The sequence below is a fragment of the Embiotoca jacksoni genome, unplaced genomic scaffold (genome assembly GCF_022577435.1).
Source record: "Embiotoca jacksoni isolate LCO1_2020_lvr unplaced genomic scaffold, fEmbJac1.0.p SCAF_1, whole genome shotgun sequence".
Lineage (NCBI taxonomy): Eukaryota > Metazoa > Chordata > Actinopteri > Embiotocidae > Embiotoca > Embiotoca jacksoni.
Window position 1 is genome coordinate 17,601,380 of NW_027185229.1, and position 20,151 is coordinate 17,621,530.

Genomic DNA, 20,151 nt, shown 5'->3' on the forward strand with positions numbered 1-20,151 from the left:
TATGATAGTGTTATTTGGGTTACATTACACTTTACATTTGTTCATTTTGTCCTTAGCATCATTGGTTTTGCATATTGTTCACTGATTATGAAAATAGTGAACAGATAAATAAGTAACAAATTGGTCAAACAAGTAATAATTTGCGAGTTGTTTATAGTCAGCACATTTTGTATGTTTGAATCAGTTCAATCTTCACAATCCGCAGTGTTTTCTTTACATGTCAAATTGAAGTTATTGTTTAATGACAGACCACACAATGCATAGACAAGGAAGTTTTATTTCATTTCCTGCAATCATATCTCTGCGGGTACAAATCGTATTTTCTTACATCTTGTTCAATAACCCATGATGCATTGCATCCATACATTTGTAGCTCAAAACAGCTTTTACAAAAAAGGATATACAATATATACTTATATTTATATATATAATATACATGTGTTTATTTATGCATTTAGATGTGTTTGTAATGGGTAATATAAGGTTGTTTTTTTTTTTTTAAAAAACACAGCCAAGTGGAAACAAATCCCAGGAAAGGTTCAACAGAAGGTCATTACCAAACATATAATAGCCAGAATATCAGTCATCAACATTGGCTATCTTACAGGTAACATGAAGCCCTTCAAACACAGTTTGCATATTTTCCACAATTACAGTCATGTAAATCCGGAGTGATTGCCTTCTTTTACTGTACTATGGACCTGTAGGTATCAGTGATAAATTGAGGGAGAGTAGTTTTATGGATGCAAAAAACATTATTTAAATTCAATTAAGGTGAATTAGTTGATGGACTGGTAAGTCTCTAAAGGTAACTAATAAAACGCAATATGCCTAAACATACTTTACTTCAATAACGGTGTGGTTAATTAGTATCAGGATTAAAGCAATTTTAGGTAGCTGTTGGAGGGAAATGTTTTTTCAGTATCTTTTTGTACATTAAATATCTTGCAGAATTGTGGCTGACCTTCATCCGACCTTCATCTGAGTCCTACATTTAAAAGAGAACTACATATCTGAATCTACAGTCAAACATTCCAATTTTCCTGTGTGGCTTTAGTGCTGTAGGTCTTTTACGCAGAGGGAAAAATGTAAAGCTTGCACACTGGCAGACAGGTGACGTTTTCAGCACCATGACAGGTTTTTTTTTTTCATATTTTTGCACTGTGGCTGATATGTGTTTTTTCTCTACGAATATATGGGAATCAGCTGAGAATGAATAGTTGAAGAGATTCTGCGTGGGCATCAGCAAAACGACAGAATGAGTAAAAAAATATTTAAGTTGTGAAATAAACATCGTGCAGGAGAGATGTCCCTCGGGCAGAGACTTGACCATCATAGTCAATGCAAATGATAAGTCCAATGTGCTGTGTTGTATTTTGTCAACAACATTACTTCTGGTGTTACTCACTTCACATTATATAGCTCAAAATTACAGTATTACATCATTTTTCAATACAACAGAGTAATAATAATCATGTGTTTATACTAATTGATCATCATTCATGTAAACATATTTAACCAGGTCATGCAAACAGTAGACCAAAACTTCTTCCACTAGAGGTGCACAGCACAGAGCAGGCGGAGCGCCCAGACTGAGATCCCTCCGACTCAGCGTGAGCCGGGCCTGAGCCAGGCCAAGAGACTGACAGCTGGCAGGTATTTAGACACTTGTCCGAAACAGAACACGGAGGATGAGCGAGTTATGGATATGATTGTTTTCTTCCCACGCATACTGGATTCTCAGCGTAATCGCACCTTCGAAACAATTCTCCAAACATGATGGAAGGTGAGACTACCGTGATTTACAGACTTAACGGGGATCTCAGTTTGAGCCTCGGATAACAGAACAGCCATAAAACAAACAAACAAAAGAGTCTCCTTTTGATATTCATACATTTCAATGGTTTCCCCAACAGAAGCATGCAGACACTTCAGGTCAGAACCACCCTTCCCACACCCAGTCTGACCCAGAATATATGTAGAATCCATAACGCCCAGAATCACCCTCCACTTTCAAGTATCTCCTTTCTAAAATGACTTCAAAGAAAAGTAGTAAATACACGTAAAAAGACAGAAACACTTAATGACAATATGAAGAAAATAAATTAACTGAAATAAATGGGCAGGTGGAATCGGCAGTGAAGACACACGACAATATTAACTATGTTAAACTTAACAGCTACTTGGTCGGTAACTGGAATGAGTCACATTGATGGGTAAGGAGTATAACGACATGCAGGAGTAGCTGTCAGCACTGTTTCCCTTTTTCTTTTTGCCCTGTCTGGCCAGACATTTAGAGAAAGCTGCCAGTAATATAGAGCGCGTGGGCCAGATGGATGTAGACACACAGTAATTGTGATTAGAGGTAGATGTGACAAATAATGTGAGAACAAAACAATGGAGGAGACCGCCTTTAGGCCACTGCTTCACATTAGATTAAAACTCCAGGAGCTTAGAACCCTCCTGAAGCTAACATCCAGAACCACTTCTTGTAATGTACATGCTGCCAAATGGCCACACTCTGCTCGAAGAACAGCCACAAGCTCCATTAGTGGGGGGGTTTAGCTGAGGATAATCATACAGTTCGACCCTTAAAAAACAATATTAACTCTGTCTACTTGAAGCAGCCTTGCATACCACTCTGCAGCAAAGTTAAAACTTGTGATTCTTTAGTCATGATGTGTTTTTCTTTCTGGACAGACTTACAGCATGTTTTGTCCACACTGTATCAGTGACCCGCTGGCTGTGGTGGTACTCTGGTGGATACTGCCTCATAACTAATCTGCATTCCTGGCCAGACTGGGCGGACGGGCTCTGGGCGCTCCAGGGGTACAACATCGTCATGACAACAGGAGGCTGTGCTCAGATGCGACTGGCCGGCCTGCAGCAGTAGGTGCAGCTTCTTAGGCTGTCCCGATCTGCACTGCCCTCGTTGCTTCCACGACGACCGTCCTCGTAGTGAGACACTGGATGTTGGAGCAGAGCAGGAAACGCATCAAGTTAAAACTAAGTTCCAGTACTTTTTAGCTTGTTCTCATAAAGGTGGCCATTCTGATTTTGTGGGATTTTTTTCAACTCGCAAGCTACATTACAGAGAGTCACTAGAAAACCACATATGCTCGGAACAGCGGTGCAAACTTCTGAATGTTTTCTAAAAATGACTTCAGTTAAACAGACATTTTTTTGAAATGCTTCTCTCTGAGTGTGACCAAACATAAGCAGAGAAAGAAGCCACCCAATCTGTCAATGAGGAACAGTGTAGAAATATAATTCCAGAGCAACGAGTTAGCCTGACCCACAATCATAAACAACTGTTCCCTTCTTTACTGTCTGAAGCCTGGAGCAAATTCGGGCCAAGTCCCTTCACTGATTTTCCTCCTCGCAGGAGGAAATGTTCAGGACATAATAAATGAATGTGAACTGCCTATACTGAATCACTATTGGCACTGCTAGATTCCTCTCACAGGTGACTGAGTGTTGTGATTCACAGTGCATTTCTGCCTTGTTAAAAGCAAATGATTGACTGGGGAAGCTGCAGGAAAAATTCATAATCCTGTGAAAAGTGGAAAATCACAGGTTGTTGAGCTATTGACCATATTTCCAGCTCTTGCATAGGCTCATTTTGTACTAAAGTGAACAAGTTTGCTCAGACTATCAACAAACTAAACTTATTACTGAACTGAAGACAGTCTGAATCAGCAGAGAACGTCAAACTGTGATGAGTTCACTTAAGAACGCATTCTGCAGAGTGCATTTTAAAGCGATTCCGAAACTGCATGACTATGTGTTTTCACGCAAATCTTTTAACATCACTGTGAACAAAAGGATTTGTGATGTTCACTTTCTATATGTAGGTATTGTATCAAAATATGTTTCCCTTTTCAAATCTCTAACTCCAGTTAGAATTTAGTTTCCTGCAGCATCCCGCCCCATCGTCGGGGTTAGACCATCAGCTTTTCATTTATTGTTTTAGAGAAGCCTAATTCATCTGCCTCTTCTTCCTAATGCTACACCATTTCCATGTTTACAAGTTATGATGGTTCACATAAAATACTGTGAATTTCCACTGCAGCACTGTACTAATATAAATTATAAAATATAAATACAGCATAAATGAGGGGAAAACGTTGGCTTATGTTGATAATGTATTTGTTTGTTTTTCATGCACTTCTGTGTTATTAAGCACCATTCATAACTCAAAGTTTGCTATTAAATACTAAGTTGAAAAATGGTAATTATGGTAATTATTGATATTACATGAACATGGCATGATCACCCATCTACCCTTGATGTCTGATACGGCCTTACATTAATAAAGCTTCTATTACATGCAGTTAAGGCAGACATGTGTTTTTCGTTCACTGTGAACTGCCAACTTACAACTCTCCTCCTCCCCATTCCCCAAATCATCCTCCTCCTCCTCCTCTTGTTCAGGGAGCAAATGTCCATGGCAAGGACTGGTGGGAGTAATCTGACTGGGTCCCTCAAGACTAGTGCCCAGCTGCAACTTCCGCATGTGGCGCACCACCGCTGTGGCATTGAATGCTTGCTGCATGGAGGGAGCGAGGAGAGGAAGGGAAAAAAAAAAGGGTAAGAACCTTCTGTGTCTGACAGCTAGTAGCAACAGAAAGAAAAACAGTAAAGGCGTACAAAATGTGCTCCAACTCCTGCCAATCATAGTACTGCTCTCTCAGCATTTTGCCCTGTGTTTCAGCCGAGGCACTGACCTTCCATTTACTTTTGGCAAAGTTCTTCTTGATTTGTGCGCTGACAGATTCATGGATATTCTTGTCCAGAGCTGTGTCACCACATATCCTGCAAGTCACCAAAAGTTAGCAAATGTAGAGGCATCTGATGCACATATCTGGGACGTAATGGATTAGATCCACTGATTAACTAATGAATTAGTACATTTATAGAACATTCATCTGTAAGTATCTTAACAATCGCTTAATTGTTCTAGTCAATTTTAAAGGTAAAAGCATATGACTTTGTCATATATGTTATCTTTGATATGTCTTTGGGTTTCGTGCTGCTGGTCAGCAAAAACAATTAATGTGAGTATGTTTTCTCTGAGTCTGGGGACACATTGATGAATACTGAAAAAACAAATTGATTGCAGCCCAAGTGCTAGTTATGCTTTTAATTAATTGATTGATGGATTATTATATAAATTGTAAAAAAAGAAAAATCTTAAATGTCCAATTTACTTCCATATCCTAATAGCACATGATGGCATCTTGACATTGTTTTTGTTCAGCCAACCAAAACAAAAAGATAATCATTTTACACTGATGTCAAATCAAGAAACAAATCTTGACATACCAAAAACCAGAACCAAGTAATGTTTGTCATTCTTGCTGGAAAAAAGTTTTATCAATACTTATTACTATACTGAAATGTATTGAGTATAAGTGATAGAAGTATAGATTTAAGTGTTGTGACTTTCCTACCATGGATGCTGGAGGGCCAGCTCACATGTGTATCTCTTCAAAGGGTCTTTTTCCATCAGGTGACAGATGAAGTCTTTGGCTGCCAACAAAATTAAATATCATGTTGTAATTATTCACTCTCACTTGTTATTGATCCCAGTCGTATCTGCTGTAGATATTTTAGGAGCACCTGAATCTGAGATGTCGTCCCAGTACGGAGAGTCAAATTCATATTCTGCTTTCAGAATCTGCTCAAATAACTTGGCATCGTTTTCATCGTAAAACGGAGGATACCCACATAACCTGAGGGAGCGATATTGAGACATATTTAGTACTATAAAAATGATCACTTTTTACAGTTTCCTGGAATGAATGAACACAGACTTACAGAATATAAGAAATAACTCCTATAGACCAGCAATCCACTGCTTTGCTGTAAGGCTTCTGAGCGAGCACCTCAGGAGCTGTAAAACACATACACAGCATGCATTCACAGAGTGGAAAATATTCAGGCAGCAGTGAGGGTGTATTCAAGTAATCTTGACCTTTTAGTAATACCAATATGATCTGGCAGGTCTGTTAAACAGGTAGAGAGCACTTCTGAAACACTTGCAATTGACTCAGTCAAGGATGAAAGAGCCTCTCACAACGCAGTGAATAAAGGGGGGATATCAGCTGAAACAGCAAGTGCTGAGCTCACATGAAAGAGAGGGGGGAGGTGATGTGGTGGACCAGAGAAATAAATGCCTTACCCACATAGCCAGGAGTGCCGCAGGCTGTCGACATGACACTGCCTGCTCCCTCAATCTTTGACAGTCCAAAGTCACTGATCATAATCTTGGAGTCTTCATCCATACTATAATACAGCAAATTCTCTGGCTGCGAAGACAAAAAGGAGGATCAAAGAGAAGGGTGTGAAAATGTACAAAAACAGGCCAACTGCTAGCAAGACTGAGCTGTTATACGTTACGTCTTTCTAAAATTAAGATACCTTCAAGTCTCTGTGGACTATCCCCATATCGTGGAGATATTTGACTGCATCCAAGATCTGGTGGATAAGCTGGCTGGCATCTCTTTCTGTGTAGAAACCTTTCTCCACAATCCTGTCGAACAGCTCACCTCCAGAAACCCTGTCAGTTAAAAATCATGCAAAACAGCTAAACATGCCTCCACCTGCACAATGATTATCAGCAGAGCATTTGTATTGAATATGGGCTGGACTACCACCTACCAGTGAACCAGACTAACAAAACTGCAGCAGGATTTGTGCAGCTAAAACGTTGCTCAAATCCGCAAACCATTTTTGTTTTCAACGAATAGTTACCGATGGTAAGCTACATTTTTATAAATCGTGCAAAATTATGTTGGATAGCTTAATCATTTAGTGCTGTTGAAACATTTCAAATTAGAGGCTGTCTTTGAGTATATGATATTTGCATTATGCAACCATAGACTACTTTAAGGGAAATGGGGCAAATTGTAACTAAATGTGAGGGTGTCTTAACCCTCGTGTTGTCCTTGGATCAAAATGACCCGCAGCTGTGTTCAACCAATTTCTATTTTATTTTCATGTTTTTTGGGATCATTGGTCATCATTCTTTAAAGAAACCCTCACAGCCTCCTTGTCACCAATGATCCCAAAAAATATAAAAATATAGAAATAAAAAAGAGCTTGGTTGAACACAGCTGCGGGTCATTTTGACCCGAGGATAACACGAGGGTTAAAATGTAAAAAAATTACCACCATAAGGTCCAAGTTAGCTTTTTCATGTCTTGTTGTGTCAGAGCAACAGCCCTTTACAATGATATATGCACTTAGAGCCATAACATTTGCACTGCTGGTCAACTAAAACAATCAATGGGAGTATGTTTTCTCTGCCTCCGGGGACATATTGATCAATCATAAAAAGACAAATTAATAGCAGCCCAAGTACAGGTTATGCTTTTAAATAACTGAGCGATTGTTGAAATATACATTGTAAAAAAAAATAGTCAAGTGTCCTGTTAACTTTCATAATCTAAAAGCACATGATACCACATGAATGACTGAATGGTGTCAGCCCAATTCATTTAAATAGAGGGGTCAAAATGTTAGGAACACCTCTCAGTAACCCAGTGCACTTCCACAGTATCCTTAATATTACAGTCTCTAAAATGACCATTAAATAAATAAACACTTCTCTTAATCAGCTCGAAGGCAGTATTTATTGCTGAGCTGTTGTGTTATGCTTAATGCTTCACATGTCAGTGGTTTTAATGTAATGGCTGGTTGGTGTATATACAAAGAACAGCAGAAAATTGTCACATTTAAGATGCTTGAACCAGAAAATGTTTGATAGTTTTGGTTGAATATTTCATGCCTGTTAATTTTCTGTCAATAAACAGGACAAAAACTGTGGTATTTTACAGTAACAATGTGTGAGAATTGCGCATCGTCTGTTACATAATTGGTGCTTGTGTAAGATCAAAGGGGAGGGAGAACTCACAGTTGCATGACAAGATATAGGTGGGATGTACTTTCAAAGATGTCCTCCAGCGAAACAATGTTGGGATGCTTGATTCTGAGGAAAATAGATGGACAGAAATCATAAGAAATCTACTGCATTTTACAGGAAATGATTGACATTTCTCTAATGTCTACTGTTAATTGGTCACCAGATTCTATGAAAAACCCATCAACAAACTGAGATTAAACCTAGGTGCTTCCACTATTCCCCAAAAACAGACCAAACACAGAAAAGCTTTAGATGGACTTAGAATGACAATGACATGTGTCTACAGTTGGAAACATTAACAAAGAGCAGCTACAGTCCTAAACAGAATGACAATACCAAAGCCTCGCTCACAAGAAATTAGATTTGGATCATTTATTGTTATGGACCAGCCAACAGACGGCTGACCATCTCTCTTGGCTCTCGAGTCAAGTTGAGAGTTTATGAACCATCACGAACACAACAGCAGCTGAGAATGTGACTGTTAGTAGAATGCCTCTCTCTTTTCTCAGATTATTTTTTAAACTTTCTCGATGTCTCGCTCTCATGAATCTCTTAAATATTTAGCCAAACTCCACCTCTCCCGATCTTCCAAATCGTTCTTCTTCTATCGTACTGCTCCACCCCCACCCCCTCCACTTCTCCACCCTCTATGTCTCTTTCTCTTTCTTCCGTACACTGCTGCGGGGAACTCCACACCATCTCCGCCTCTGTGTGCTGTTGCCCTGGCAACAGGGACACTAAAAATAGGTCTATCTTCTTTACTCCTGACATTTCCGGTGCACAATCCTACTGTTTCTACTGACACCATGCATTTAGCCACCCATTCAATTGACCCCTTGCATATAATCTGTGTCGGGACATGTATTGTCGTAAGAGGCAGCACTGAATAGTTTCTCTTGCCAGACAAAAAGCAACAGCTGATGCACTGCAAGAAACTTCAGCGACCTCACCTGTGTAGTACCGCGATCTCATTCTCAATGTTGTTTTCTTTGCCTTCCAACGCTTTCTTGGGGATGCACTTGATGGCCACCAGCCTCTGAGTCCTCTTCTCCTCTGCTAGAACCACCTCAGAGAAAGCACCCCTAAAACACACACACACACACACACACACACACACACACACACATCGGACAGTGAATTAGAAATGTGTGGGAGTTAAATGGACAAGATCAGAAAGCAAAAGAAAGACTCAGTTACAAGCCATAATAGATTACACACAAGAAGATAATGACACATATAGAGGCCTTTTTTTTTTAGAGCTTTAATGCTCATAATTTTTATGAATATCTTTTCAGTATAAAGGTATGTTTTTTCAAATCCAGTCCAGTTAGTTGATATTTTTTAAACAGATCTACGCTGCATTCAACCATCTGGGTTTGTGTTTGTGTGGCACAAGTGCGTGTTTGTCTAAGTGGTGTTTAGATGAATAATTCAAAATGGTGACATTACCAAGAGGTTTTGGGAGGGCTGAGAAAGGGCTCAGGAGGTGAAGCGTCAGCTACATAGAGACATTCATAGGAATGGCAGTTGCTTTAAAAAAAACAACTATTTTTAATCCATTCAATAATTGATAGAGTAAATGTAGTGTGGCTGTATCTGAGGGAGACCAGACTGCATTATGGATTATGGTCTGGTGATGATGAGAGGGAGAATAGCATGTATTTACACAGCCTCCCCACAGGAGCGTGGGAGGCAGCTCAGGAGGAGGCCTGGATGCACGAACATTGTTTGCAACCACAGAGATCCTTTCCATGTGTGTGAAACAGCACCATCACTCAGAGCACAATGGGCGTTCAATGTTCAACTTTCAGAAAATCTCATCTTAATTTCGGATGACTTCACTTGAGTGTGCAACCTTGATAAAAAAAATAAATAAAAAGTCCAGACTTCACAGATCTGTTGCTAACAGCAACCATTTGATAAGGAGGCAAACATCTCTCACTTTATGTGCAGACTAAAGTCTGCATTTAATGTTTATTAATGATTAATTACAGATCTGAGGAAATATTCTGTGACTTGTCCATCAGTACACCACCTCTAAATGTGGATTTTCTTTTCCCATCATCTTTCCATAATAAATGCTCAGTGTGAATCTGCGGTAATCCTTGAGATGCCTTTGTACCGTGGCCATCTTGTGTTCAACGCACCAGCGCAGTAGAAGCATTTGCACAGTGAAGCCAATGCACAATAGGAGAGCCGATACTCACACACACGCACACGCACCTCCAGTTTCATTTTTAAAATGTCCTTAAAATAATCTCAGCAAAATCACATAAAGCTCCACTTCCCATCGACCTATAAGAGCATTTTAATGTGTTTAAGTCTGCAGCTTTTACAGAGCCGGGTTTCATCAGAGGGTCAAGACTGCTAAACTTCAACTGTCAGTCAGTTCAAATCTGTTTAGTGTTATTGGGTATTTGAAAAAATAGGGTCAGTGGCCCGAGGCAGGGAGACAGACAGATGGGACTCTTGATGTGATGATTAATAGATGACTTTAACATGAAATGTAAACAGTATCAGCTTCACCTGATTATTTTCTTTAGTGGTGGGTAGTACAGTATGGTGAATGACAGTGATGTAATCCATCCAGGACTGTTAAAAATGTTGGATATCAGCAAGATTTTGTTTTATAGCCAAGCTATCCATGTAAGTCTGTAAGTCTGTCAGTCTATAAGTCATTCCAACACAGGATGAAATACCTTAGCTACTATTAGATTGCCATTACATTTTCTATGGACATTTATGATGCCGAACTTGAGCTTGTGCAGCCAGCTAGTTTTCAGTAAAACGTTATGATAGGTAGTAGATGGAAAGCAATAAAAGTTTGTACACACGTTGATTTCTTCCTTTGCAGATCCTCTGTTTTTTTGTCTAGCACCACCATCAGGTCAAAACTTTAACATGTCCATTTCTTTGGTTTATGGCCAAAAAATATACCTCCATAAATAATAACATCAGCCTCAGCTTTGATTTTAGGGCCAATTACCAATTAAGATGGTGAACACGGTAAATTGCATGCCTATTATCTGGTTAAAAGCATGTTAGCCATCATTGTGAACATGTCAACATGCTGATGTTAGCATTTAGCTCAAAGCTCCACTTTGTCTAAGTACAGCCTCACAGTAACACCACTAGCTGTACTCTGAATCTTGTTAAAATACTGCAGATATACTCCTTTTAAAAAGGAGACAAAGTGACAGTGTAGCAACTACTGTATATCTCTAAATTCTTTGTAATTTCATCTCCATTTCATTTGTCAGCCATCATTGCCCGGCTGATCCAAATCCAAATGTTTCCAACAAGTTACTCATTCATTATATAAATGGTTTGTCATTTAGATTTATGGCCAGCTTATACTAGTCAGAATCAAAATGTAAATCTTGACTGATGAACTCTCAAAGATTCTACTATTCAAACCTTTCTTGAAAAATAATTAATACGCCAAAATGTAAAATAATGTTCGTTATATTGGCATGAGCTGGACTGATGGTTGAAAAAGGCACTTAGAACAAATATGACTGCATCATTTCACTAAATGTCTGTGAGTGATAGAATAACTGAGCAAATGAGAGAGCTAGAAAAGAATGTTCATGCATGTGTACACACACACACACACACACACACACTTTTCTACTGTTGCCATGAGACATACTTTAATTAACCATCCAGTTGCTCACTTCTCCTTGGAGACATAGTAGGGGTGGGCTCTCAGTGGGTTTAGGAGAGGAGCATTGAGGAAGAGAGAAAGCTACTGTAGCTGTTAGTTTGGACTAATGAGATTTTGTGAAGAGCTAATGTGTACATCTTTACATTGGACAGGAGTAAAAATGTAAAATGGATAAAAGAAAGCTTTATGCAGCCTCATGGGTTTTAGTGTTTTTCTGTCTCAGATTAGAACATCGTTTTTCTGTTCCACCACAAATATAGCAACAGACCGCTGAAATCTGTTGAATGCCAGTTAGATAATGCTGGCACACGCATTGACTTGCTGTTAAGGAATTCAAATAAATAAGTTTCACATTAGTCATTGGTCTCAGGACTCATAGCTGATGCATCTGTCAGCTTGGCTGTTTGTGTGTGCATGAACAAGGCTGTCAAAGCACATCTGAGATTTTGTTGACATTTGCTGCCAAATTAAACCATAAAAAAGAGATGGACGGACAGACAGACAGACAGACAGACAGATAGACAGATAGACAGATAGATAGATAGACAGATAGACAGATAGACAGATAGATAGATAGATAGATAGATAGATAGATAGATAGATAGATAGATAGATCAGCATTTACTTTGACAGTCATGCATCTGCTGCAGAGAGATGATGTCTGCCCCAAAGCCATCAGCACAATATGAGCACATGCACCACAGCATGGGTCTCTCTCTCTCTGTGACACACACACACACACACACACACACACACACACACACACACACACACACAGTTGGTGAAGACTCTGTAATCCCAGCTGTCTGTATGGGCAAATATTGATTCACACGTTCTTGTATCGCTACCAGTGTCTCACACTGCCTTCACTATGATCACGGCTGAATATGTCTTCAAGTCTTCACTTGACATTTATCATTATGATTCTTAATATGCTGGGCTCTCAGTAAACTACATGAAGTGGTGTAGACACACACTCTAGAGCTACAGCTAATTATAAATCAATTATTATGTAAGTTTGTTAAGTTCTTAGTGGCTACTAGCTAAAAGCATCCACCATTAAAACATAAGAAATGTCTTAACTCATCAAGACTCTTGCAATGACTAAATCGGTTGCTTTTGCCCTCACTCAAGCTAATGGATGACGGCTGCGAATATTACTCATAATGTTTTTTTTGGTTTTGTTTTACAGAGATGAACTATCAATCAGGTTTGGAGTCGGGTTCCTTGGACCTGTTACAAACAGCTACAAGCATCCATCAGTCTATCGATCTGACCTCATACAATTGCTCCTTTCAAGCCCAACATGCCTCCAAGTCCTAAAAAAAGCTTTCCCTTTTTAGCCTAAATCCATTTTGTGTGTGTGGGTTTAAGAGAGAGAGAAAGAATAAAAAGGATGGATACGTGCAGATAGGCCGTCATTCAAAACAATCTCCAGATCCGGTTTTGCATTGCAAAAATAACTTTATACATTCATAACAGAAAAGCTTATGCCTATTAATTCACAAACAATTGTACAACTGTATGTCCTCTATTCATTGAAGCCCCGTGTTAGTTGAACCTCTTAACTCCTCTGCTCTCGTCTACGCACAAACCAACCAACACAAGTGCTTTCCAATGCTCCTACTCATTATCCACCTGGACTGCATGAGTAGATTTTTAAAACTGATCTCTCCCATATTTTTTCTTTATGAAATTTAGGACCATTTTATTGTTAGCTTCCTGAGTACAACTTTCTGCCATCTATCATACTGAATGCCAAATATATTTCTTTAAATTGTCCATTAGGTCTCTCCTGTTATTAAAGCTTAATTAAACAACATTTTAATACTGAGTCAAACAGCAAATTGCTTTGGGTTGACAGAAAACCTCCAAATAACTGATCGTACTGTCATTGCTTTACTCTTCTACAACTTGATCTGTATCGTGTAAGTATTTTGTATAATAACAGAGAAGAACAAAACACTCAAGAAGAGCTTTGCTGTGGAATCTAAAATCTGCTGTGTTTTGGTCTAAAGTTATTTTAACTGAATGCACTAAATGCGCTTCCTTTCTGGCAGACAAGCTGCCAGCCCACTGGGATATTTCTGTCCGCAGCACTCATAAAATGAAGTAATATTTAAGCTCAACATTAATACTCGTAACGTAAAGTCAAGAAACAACATGCTATATCATACATGAACACATAAACCAAGTAATTTCACTGGACATTTAATCAAACAGTAAAACAAAAATACATCCAGGATGCCAACATCCATGAAAGACTGAGATGTTACATAAACTAACACTTCTTGTAATTATACTGATGACAGCAATAACCAATAACAACTGCAGAGATGGGTGAGCTACTCCACTCTCTACCCCATCTTCTCACTTTCCCTGGTTAAAGACAGCCTCCAGACAGAAAACCTGAGTGAGCCAGAAACTCATCACATGTTTCACCTTCATTTGGGGAAAAACAAGGGTGTATGACCCCCATAACAACTCTGAGGACCCTGCATTAGTCACTATGACCTCAAAACATAATCTGGCAAAGTTCTGTCCACTAAGCTTCAGACTCTATATAAAAAGCAACAATATTAACTGCATGACTTTCAGGACTTTTTCTAAATATTGTTTCCCAATTCTTATAGTAAAAGGTGTCCCAAAGCAATAATGCCCCTCAAACTTCTCAAAGTTTTGACTTGACAATTATAGTTAGGTGGCATAAGATGTCTCACTTCTGTAAAATGAAGCTACAGCCAGGTGATACAGGTAAACAAGGACAACAAAATTTGCCTTCCCCTGAGCTTTGTTCGAACACCAAAGTATAACAAAACACCATGCAGTGACTTCCTGAAGTCTCGGTCAGTGAACTGGCACCTTACAGACATAATAAGACCTCCAAAAGACCAACTATTCCTTTAATCATCTGACGACATCTTGGTTTTTGAATCGGCAGAATCAGATAACTGTTTCTCTGTTTTCTAGCCTGGCTCTGCCCGCCTATTTCTCACAGCTTAATTTTTTTGCTGTGATTAGTCTGGGAACCCTGTTTGCATTTAGGTTTGCACAGCCACTCTGAAGGGCGGACCATTTAGGGATCAGTGGGGGTGTCAAAGTTTGATGATGTTTAAGTTTCAAAATGTAGTTCCAACAGTGGCCGACACAATTAGTTGCAACAATGTCTAAAAAAAATGTCTAGTGTTCAACAGCCTTTTACTGGCATGGCGTTGCACTCTGCTCACATTAGGGAGGGTCTCTGTTGTTTACAGCTTGGTGAGTTTTGGCGTACATCTGCCATGTGGTGGAAAATGACGAATGGTTAAAGGCTTCTTCAATAGTTTCAAAATTAATCCATGGTCTATGCCCATGCAACGACCGGAAATGATCGTCAGTGGAGTGTTGCCCAGACTGATATATTTGGGAATTTGGGTCTGGTAAAACCAGGTGGTTTGAAGCCTGTGTGCTATGATAAACTAACCAGTTGCTGGCTGTAATTTGTACCTCACAACTGTTATCAGTCCTCTAATCTAACTGTCAGCAGGGAAGTAAAAAGGGCATATTTTGAAGGACATAATGTCCAACTATTCTGACTGACAGTTTCATTCAACATTTTAATTATTCTGTTCACTTTTCGCCTGTCATTTCACCCATTAAAGTTTCACATTTACAATCTGCAGCAGTCAGAAACCCCATCACAACTCAATATGAAGTCACATCAAAGCTGTGTACTTTGTCTCTTTCATTTCATCCCAGATAAATCCCATTGTTAAAGGACAAAAGTGTTACTGACAATAACAAATAAAAGTGAAAACTGTCTCCAAAGCAAGACAGACAAAATAACTGTAGAGTGGGGGGATTTTTTTTTTTTTTTTTCATCTGCTACCCATTATCATGAGGACGGTTTGTCCTCAAGTAGACCCCAAACAGGTAGAACTGTAAGGATTGGCCCTAAAGGATATTGGAATATCATTTTTCAACATAAATCAATTAACTTCACATTGAATTCCTGGATAAAGCTCCTCTGTAATCTTTTCTGCGAGCATAAGGAGCTTTCCATCAACATACTAATTCTGCCCTCTGCCGTGTCCAGCTATAGTGAAAGGGGGGGAAAGAATATTACTCCAGCTTTTTCTTCTCTTTTTTCTGAAATAAGGGGACATCCTATCAAGGCAAATCACTCACTCAGCCCTTGTTATGTAATCTTTAATATCATACTTTAAATTACAAAGACGGTTTTAACTTCCTGTGACGTCTTAGTGGAAATCAAAGCAGACATTATCAGCATTCAGCAGCAGTCCTGCTGAATCCTCAAATATACAGTTCGATAGTAAAAGTGCACTGCATACACTATGCACAGCTCCGGGACACAGACGCATGCGGTCTTATTTGCTGTCCTCTTACAGCATTCGAGACAACTAGACAGTCTACCCACTGCTACTTCCCTTTTTTGGGATGTAGAACAGTCATTAGTATCTGATTCTGTGCTGCCTCTCTGGGGAAGCAGGTGTGATACCAGGAAGAAAGAAAACAACCACACTACATATGGCACACTCGTGTTATCACAGGTGGACTTGTGCTAGGTCACTTGTACTCAGTTTGGGGTGTGTGTGTGTGTGGGGTGGGGGGGTGCGCTCCCCTGACCATCTGGGCTCGAGCCTGTCCCCATGGAGAGTGCAGTCACAGGTCTGTATGAGCCCAGCTCTCACCATTAGTGACTACTAAGCAACCTTTATACCACTGGATGGAGATTGAAAATGCAGTTTATTACAAAATGTATTTTAAATTCCAGACTACTTTATGTAGCAATTACAAAATGGCAATGAAAGGGCAGCAGGCAATAGAATTCACCACCAGAATGTAGATGGATGGGTTGAACTTGAGCTTCATTTTCAGGGAAATTGAAGCCAGCAGCTGCGGCCAAACTTTCCTCTTAATTACCCAAGTTAAGAGTTTATTCAGCTGTCTTTTACATGCCACGTGTCATTCATCACATGATCAGATAAAGGTGTGGCTGATTCCCACAGACACATGAAAAGAGGATAAATAGAGAGGGGTCATATTCAAAATTGCAGGTTTCATGTTGTGATCTGCTGGGTGATAAGAACTGTTGGATTTATTGACATAGTTTTATGGAAAGTGTTAATATTAAATGTGTTCAATGTATGTTTCACAGGTTTCATATTAAAGAGAGACATATATCAAGAGCACTGCAATCACAATTAATGACTGGTCACCACAACAGGGAAAACAAATCAGTACCAGTACAACAGTACACTGTTGACATGGGAAGGATTGGTTTAGACAGGTGATTGGTGCTTCACAGTATAGATAAATAGTAGCCTATAGAAAGATATACTGTGGTGAGATGGCTTAAATACTCCCCAATAGGAATCTGTCCTTAGATGTCCTCATCACTTTGTTTTGATCAAATTAATTCACTTCAGAATTAAACAAAATTACTCATGTTCACAAATAGCTACTGATGTAAAGTCTAAGAAAGGAAGAATAACTACACTGACCCCTGTTGTTGTTTAGTAACAAACACAAGTGGCCACAAGTGCCAGAAAACTAGCAATTCCATGTATTTTTAAGCTCTTGGTTTACAACTGACAGGGCTGTAATAAAGTAATAAAATCCAAGCCACAACCAAACTAGATTTAATTTAGGTTTTAATGCTTTTATCTTTATATTTGCTTGTATGTACCTATTGTACGTAGAGTTCCGCCAGTCAAATCATAAAACACAGCTAAATCTTTAACTATACTTTAGTGAGAATGGTGTGTGTGCACCCATGCGTGTGAGTGTGGTAAATAGTTGAGTCAGCACCCAATGCTGGGCAGGAACAAGACAAGTCTGAGTCAAAATCTCCAGAGTTCAGGCTCAAATTCTGCAGCCCTGACAGCATGGACAGATGGGATAAAAACCCTTTGCTTCTTCAACACTGTGTGAGTTGTTCTCTGTTACCTGCACATACCCGTCAATTACACAGCAGACAACAGATGCCAGCTTCACTATATGTTTGAGCTTTGAGCCATCCACCTCAGCAGAACAGTGTGATGGTGATAAATGGCACTAAAAATGTATTTGAAAAATTCAAGAGCATTGGATCTTTCCTGAAACATATTCCCATTACTCATCATACCAACTGACACTCAGTGAAACTGTGGCACTCAAACGATCCCACGGGGTGTGGGGGGCACCAGTGCATTTGACCATTTTGCCCAGTTGGTCATCTGGTCATCCAGCCTCACTCTGACAACCGGGCTACTTACGTTCCCAGCACTTCTTTGAAGTCATAATGTTCTTTGATGTCTGATGTCTTCTTTTTCCATCCATTTCCATCCTCTCCAAGAGGCATCCTACAATGCTGATCGGATTCGCCACACTACAGCTATGAGAAAAATAAGAACACACTCAGAGTATGCACAATTAAGTTTGGATCAACCACATGTGTAATCTAATAGATAAATCGTTGGTCACAACTATGGAGCCACATTTAACCAGTGGTTGGAATTATTGATTTGAATATAGTGACTTTTAAATATTTTTTTTTAACAGTTTTACTTAAGGTTTTTGTTACTTGTGTTTGCATTTTTTAAGTACACCATAAGTTGCATTGCACTGAATGACAATAAAGTTAGAAGTTATAATAAAAGATCAAGAAAACACTGACGTAAGCCTGCAATCTCTTAATTTGTTCCCTCTCCTGTTATTCTTTATTTTATTTGCTGAATTAGAGACAAGTTTTTAGGCTGTTGCGAATAAATTAAAGCAAGAACAGAGCCATTAAATAAGAAACAGATCCAGACAAAAATTAATTTGTACACTAATAAGAAGATGTGACTACAGTCTCCTTAAAAGTCACAACCTTCAACAACTACGCATTTATTTGCTGACACAACAAATAGAAACCATTAACAGCTTTAAAGTAGGGCAAACAGAGATTGTCGCAAGAAAGGGACCATGTACCGTCGCAAAAACAAACGCATGGTCAGTAGAGGCAAATACCAGCTGGGGGACCTGTGCTATATTTAACTACAGCAGCTTCAGACAATTGGGTTGCTGTGAAGAACGAAAACAAAAATCTCCAAATACTAAGGGCTCTTTTCAAGTGGAAACTGTATTCCACTGGGTAAGATTTGTCAACCTGCTCTGCATGAAGGATGCAGGGCGTGAATTACAAGCAAGCAGTGAGTTTGAATGGAAATTAAACCGTTTTGGCGGTGGAATAGGTCTTGAATGAGTCCGGGTTTTTTTTTTTTTTTTTTGTGGTAATTATGCAAGTTTGGACTACAGAAAGAAAAGGCGGTGTGGGTGTGCAAACCATACTGCGGCGCTCAAGGGTATGGCAGTCAAATGAAGACAGCATCTTTGGGTTAAAGCAGGAGGCTGCGGACATACGACATGGAAGCGCACCGAAGGCACTTTGTTCAATAGTCAAAATGAGATTACACGACTGGTGGCGCATTTCAATAAACGTATAACTGAAAAAGAAACGTACCTAAATGGCGATCTGTAGCCGTGATGCGTTCTCCTTCCCTCTGGGAGCGATGTGGTTGCTGTGCTTGTGCGCAGCGCTCGGTCCGCTCAGACTTCTCCTGACGTCAAGAACCCAGACGTCTGTGGACGTAGTGCACCACAAAAATCACTCACTGTTCTCTTAACAACGTGATCTACGATTTAGCTTATGATAGTCGAGCCACCGTCTGTTACATGTGAAGAGACATCTGCTTGTTATTTTCAGAAAGAGCTGCAATACGCAGCGGATGACGCTCAGTGCTTTAGCAGAGTGTGCAGGGTTTTACAGACAATTTTAAGGGTGTTTCAAAGCAAGCATAACGTGTCACTGTGAATAATTTATCAAACAGAAGCGCTGACAAGGCACCAGCAGTCTGAATAGACTACAATAAAACTATTTTCATACAAAAAAAACCCATATGAAACAAATGAAAGAGGATAAGTATTTTAACAAGCAGGCCCAATATAAACTTTCAGGTAATTAGAGCTCTCTTTTTCAACTAATCTTAAGGCAACGCCCTGCCTCTTCCTCTCAGGTCTTCATACTCTCATATATGTATTGAGTGGGGACCAAGGCCAAATGGTTTGGACAGACACCAATTTACAACGACGACTAAAAATCCTACAAAATCTGGCCTCTGGCACTCCCATCACAAGTTCGAAGGACGTTTTTATTACTGGGCTGTCTGTTTTGCAACGCATTGAAATGTGTTCTTGTTGTTTTGCCTTCCATTTGTTTAAAGGCCAATATTGTCCACATGATGTACAATGAGAGGACATTGACAGAGGAGCTTATTTTATGTTCTTGGTTCTTCATTTTTATCACGTGTATTCTCAGGTTGGTCTCAACAATTAACCAGTTAAAGGGTATTACACCATGTTGTACACAACTGTTGTTCATTTGTCCTTTACCCTCTCCAAACCATCCCACCCTCCAAAACCCATCCGCTTACCCACCAACTATGAATTTATAATAACAGAAATGCACAACCACATGTAGGCTACTGGCACTTACAGAATTACAATATCAATCCCAGGTGAATTACTGTAATGT

At 39.4% G+C, this 20,151-nt stretch overlaps 1 protein-coding gene across 1 annotated transcript; it reads right to left on the reverse strand.

The window, feature by feature from the left end:
* Positions 1 to 257: 257 nt before the first annotated feature.
* camk1a (calcium/calmodulin-dependent protein kinase Ia) lies at positions 258 to 19,294 on the reverse strand. The gene is made up of 12 exons (XM_069144435.1): positions 19,081 to 19,294; positions 17,852 to 17,970; positions 8,878 to 9,009; positions 7,919 to 7,993; positions 6,424 to 6,562; positions 6,185 to 6,311; positions 5,821 to 5,896; positions 5,623 to 5,735; positions 5,454 to 5,532; positions 4,728 to 4,815; positions 4,381 to 4,549; positions 258 to 2,966 (listed from the first exon to the last, which is right to left on the reverse strand). Exons 2-12 carry the CDS (start codon positions 17,935 to 17,937, stop codon positions 2,863 to 2,865), a joined length of 1,188 nt encoding a protein of 395 aa, XP_069000536.1. The 5' UTR covers positions 17,938 to 17,970; positions 19,081 to 19,294; the 3' UTR covers positions 258 to 2,862.
* Positions 19,295 to 20,151: the final 857 nt, after the last annotated feature.

Coding starts and splice junctions, on each gene's coding strand:
- camk1a (XM_069144435.1), bottom strand. CDS start 17,937: ATGCCTCTTGGAGAGGATGGAAATGGATGGAAAAAGAAGACATCAGAC. Junction 6,312..6,423: donor TAGTCCACAGAGACTTGAAG/GTATCTTAATTT, acceptor TTGTCTTCGCAG/CCAGAGAATTTGCTGTATTA. Junction 4,816..5,453: donor CTGGCCCTCCAGCATCCATG/GTAGGAAAGTCA, acceptor GGTGACTTGCAG/GATATGTGGTGACACAGCTC.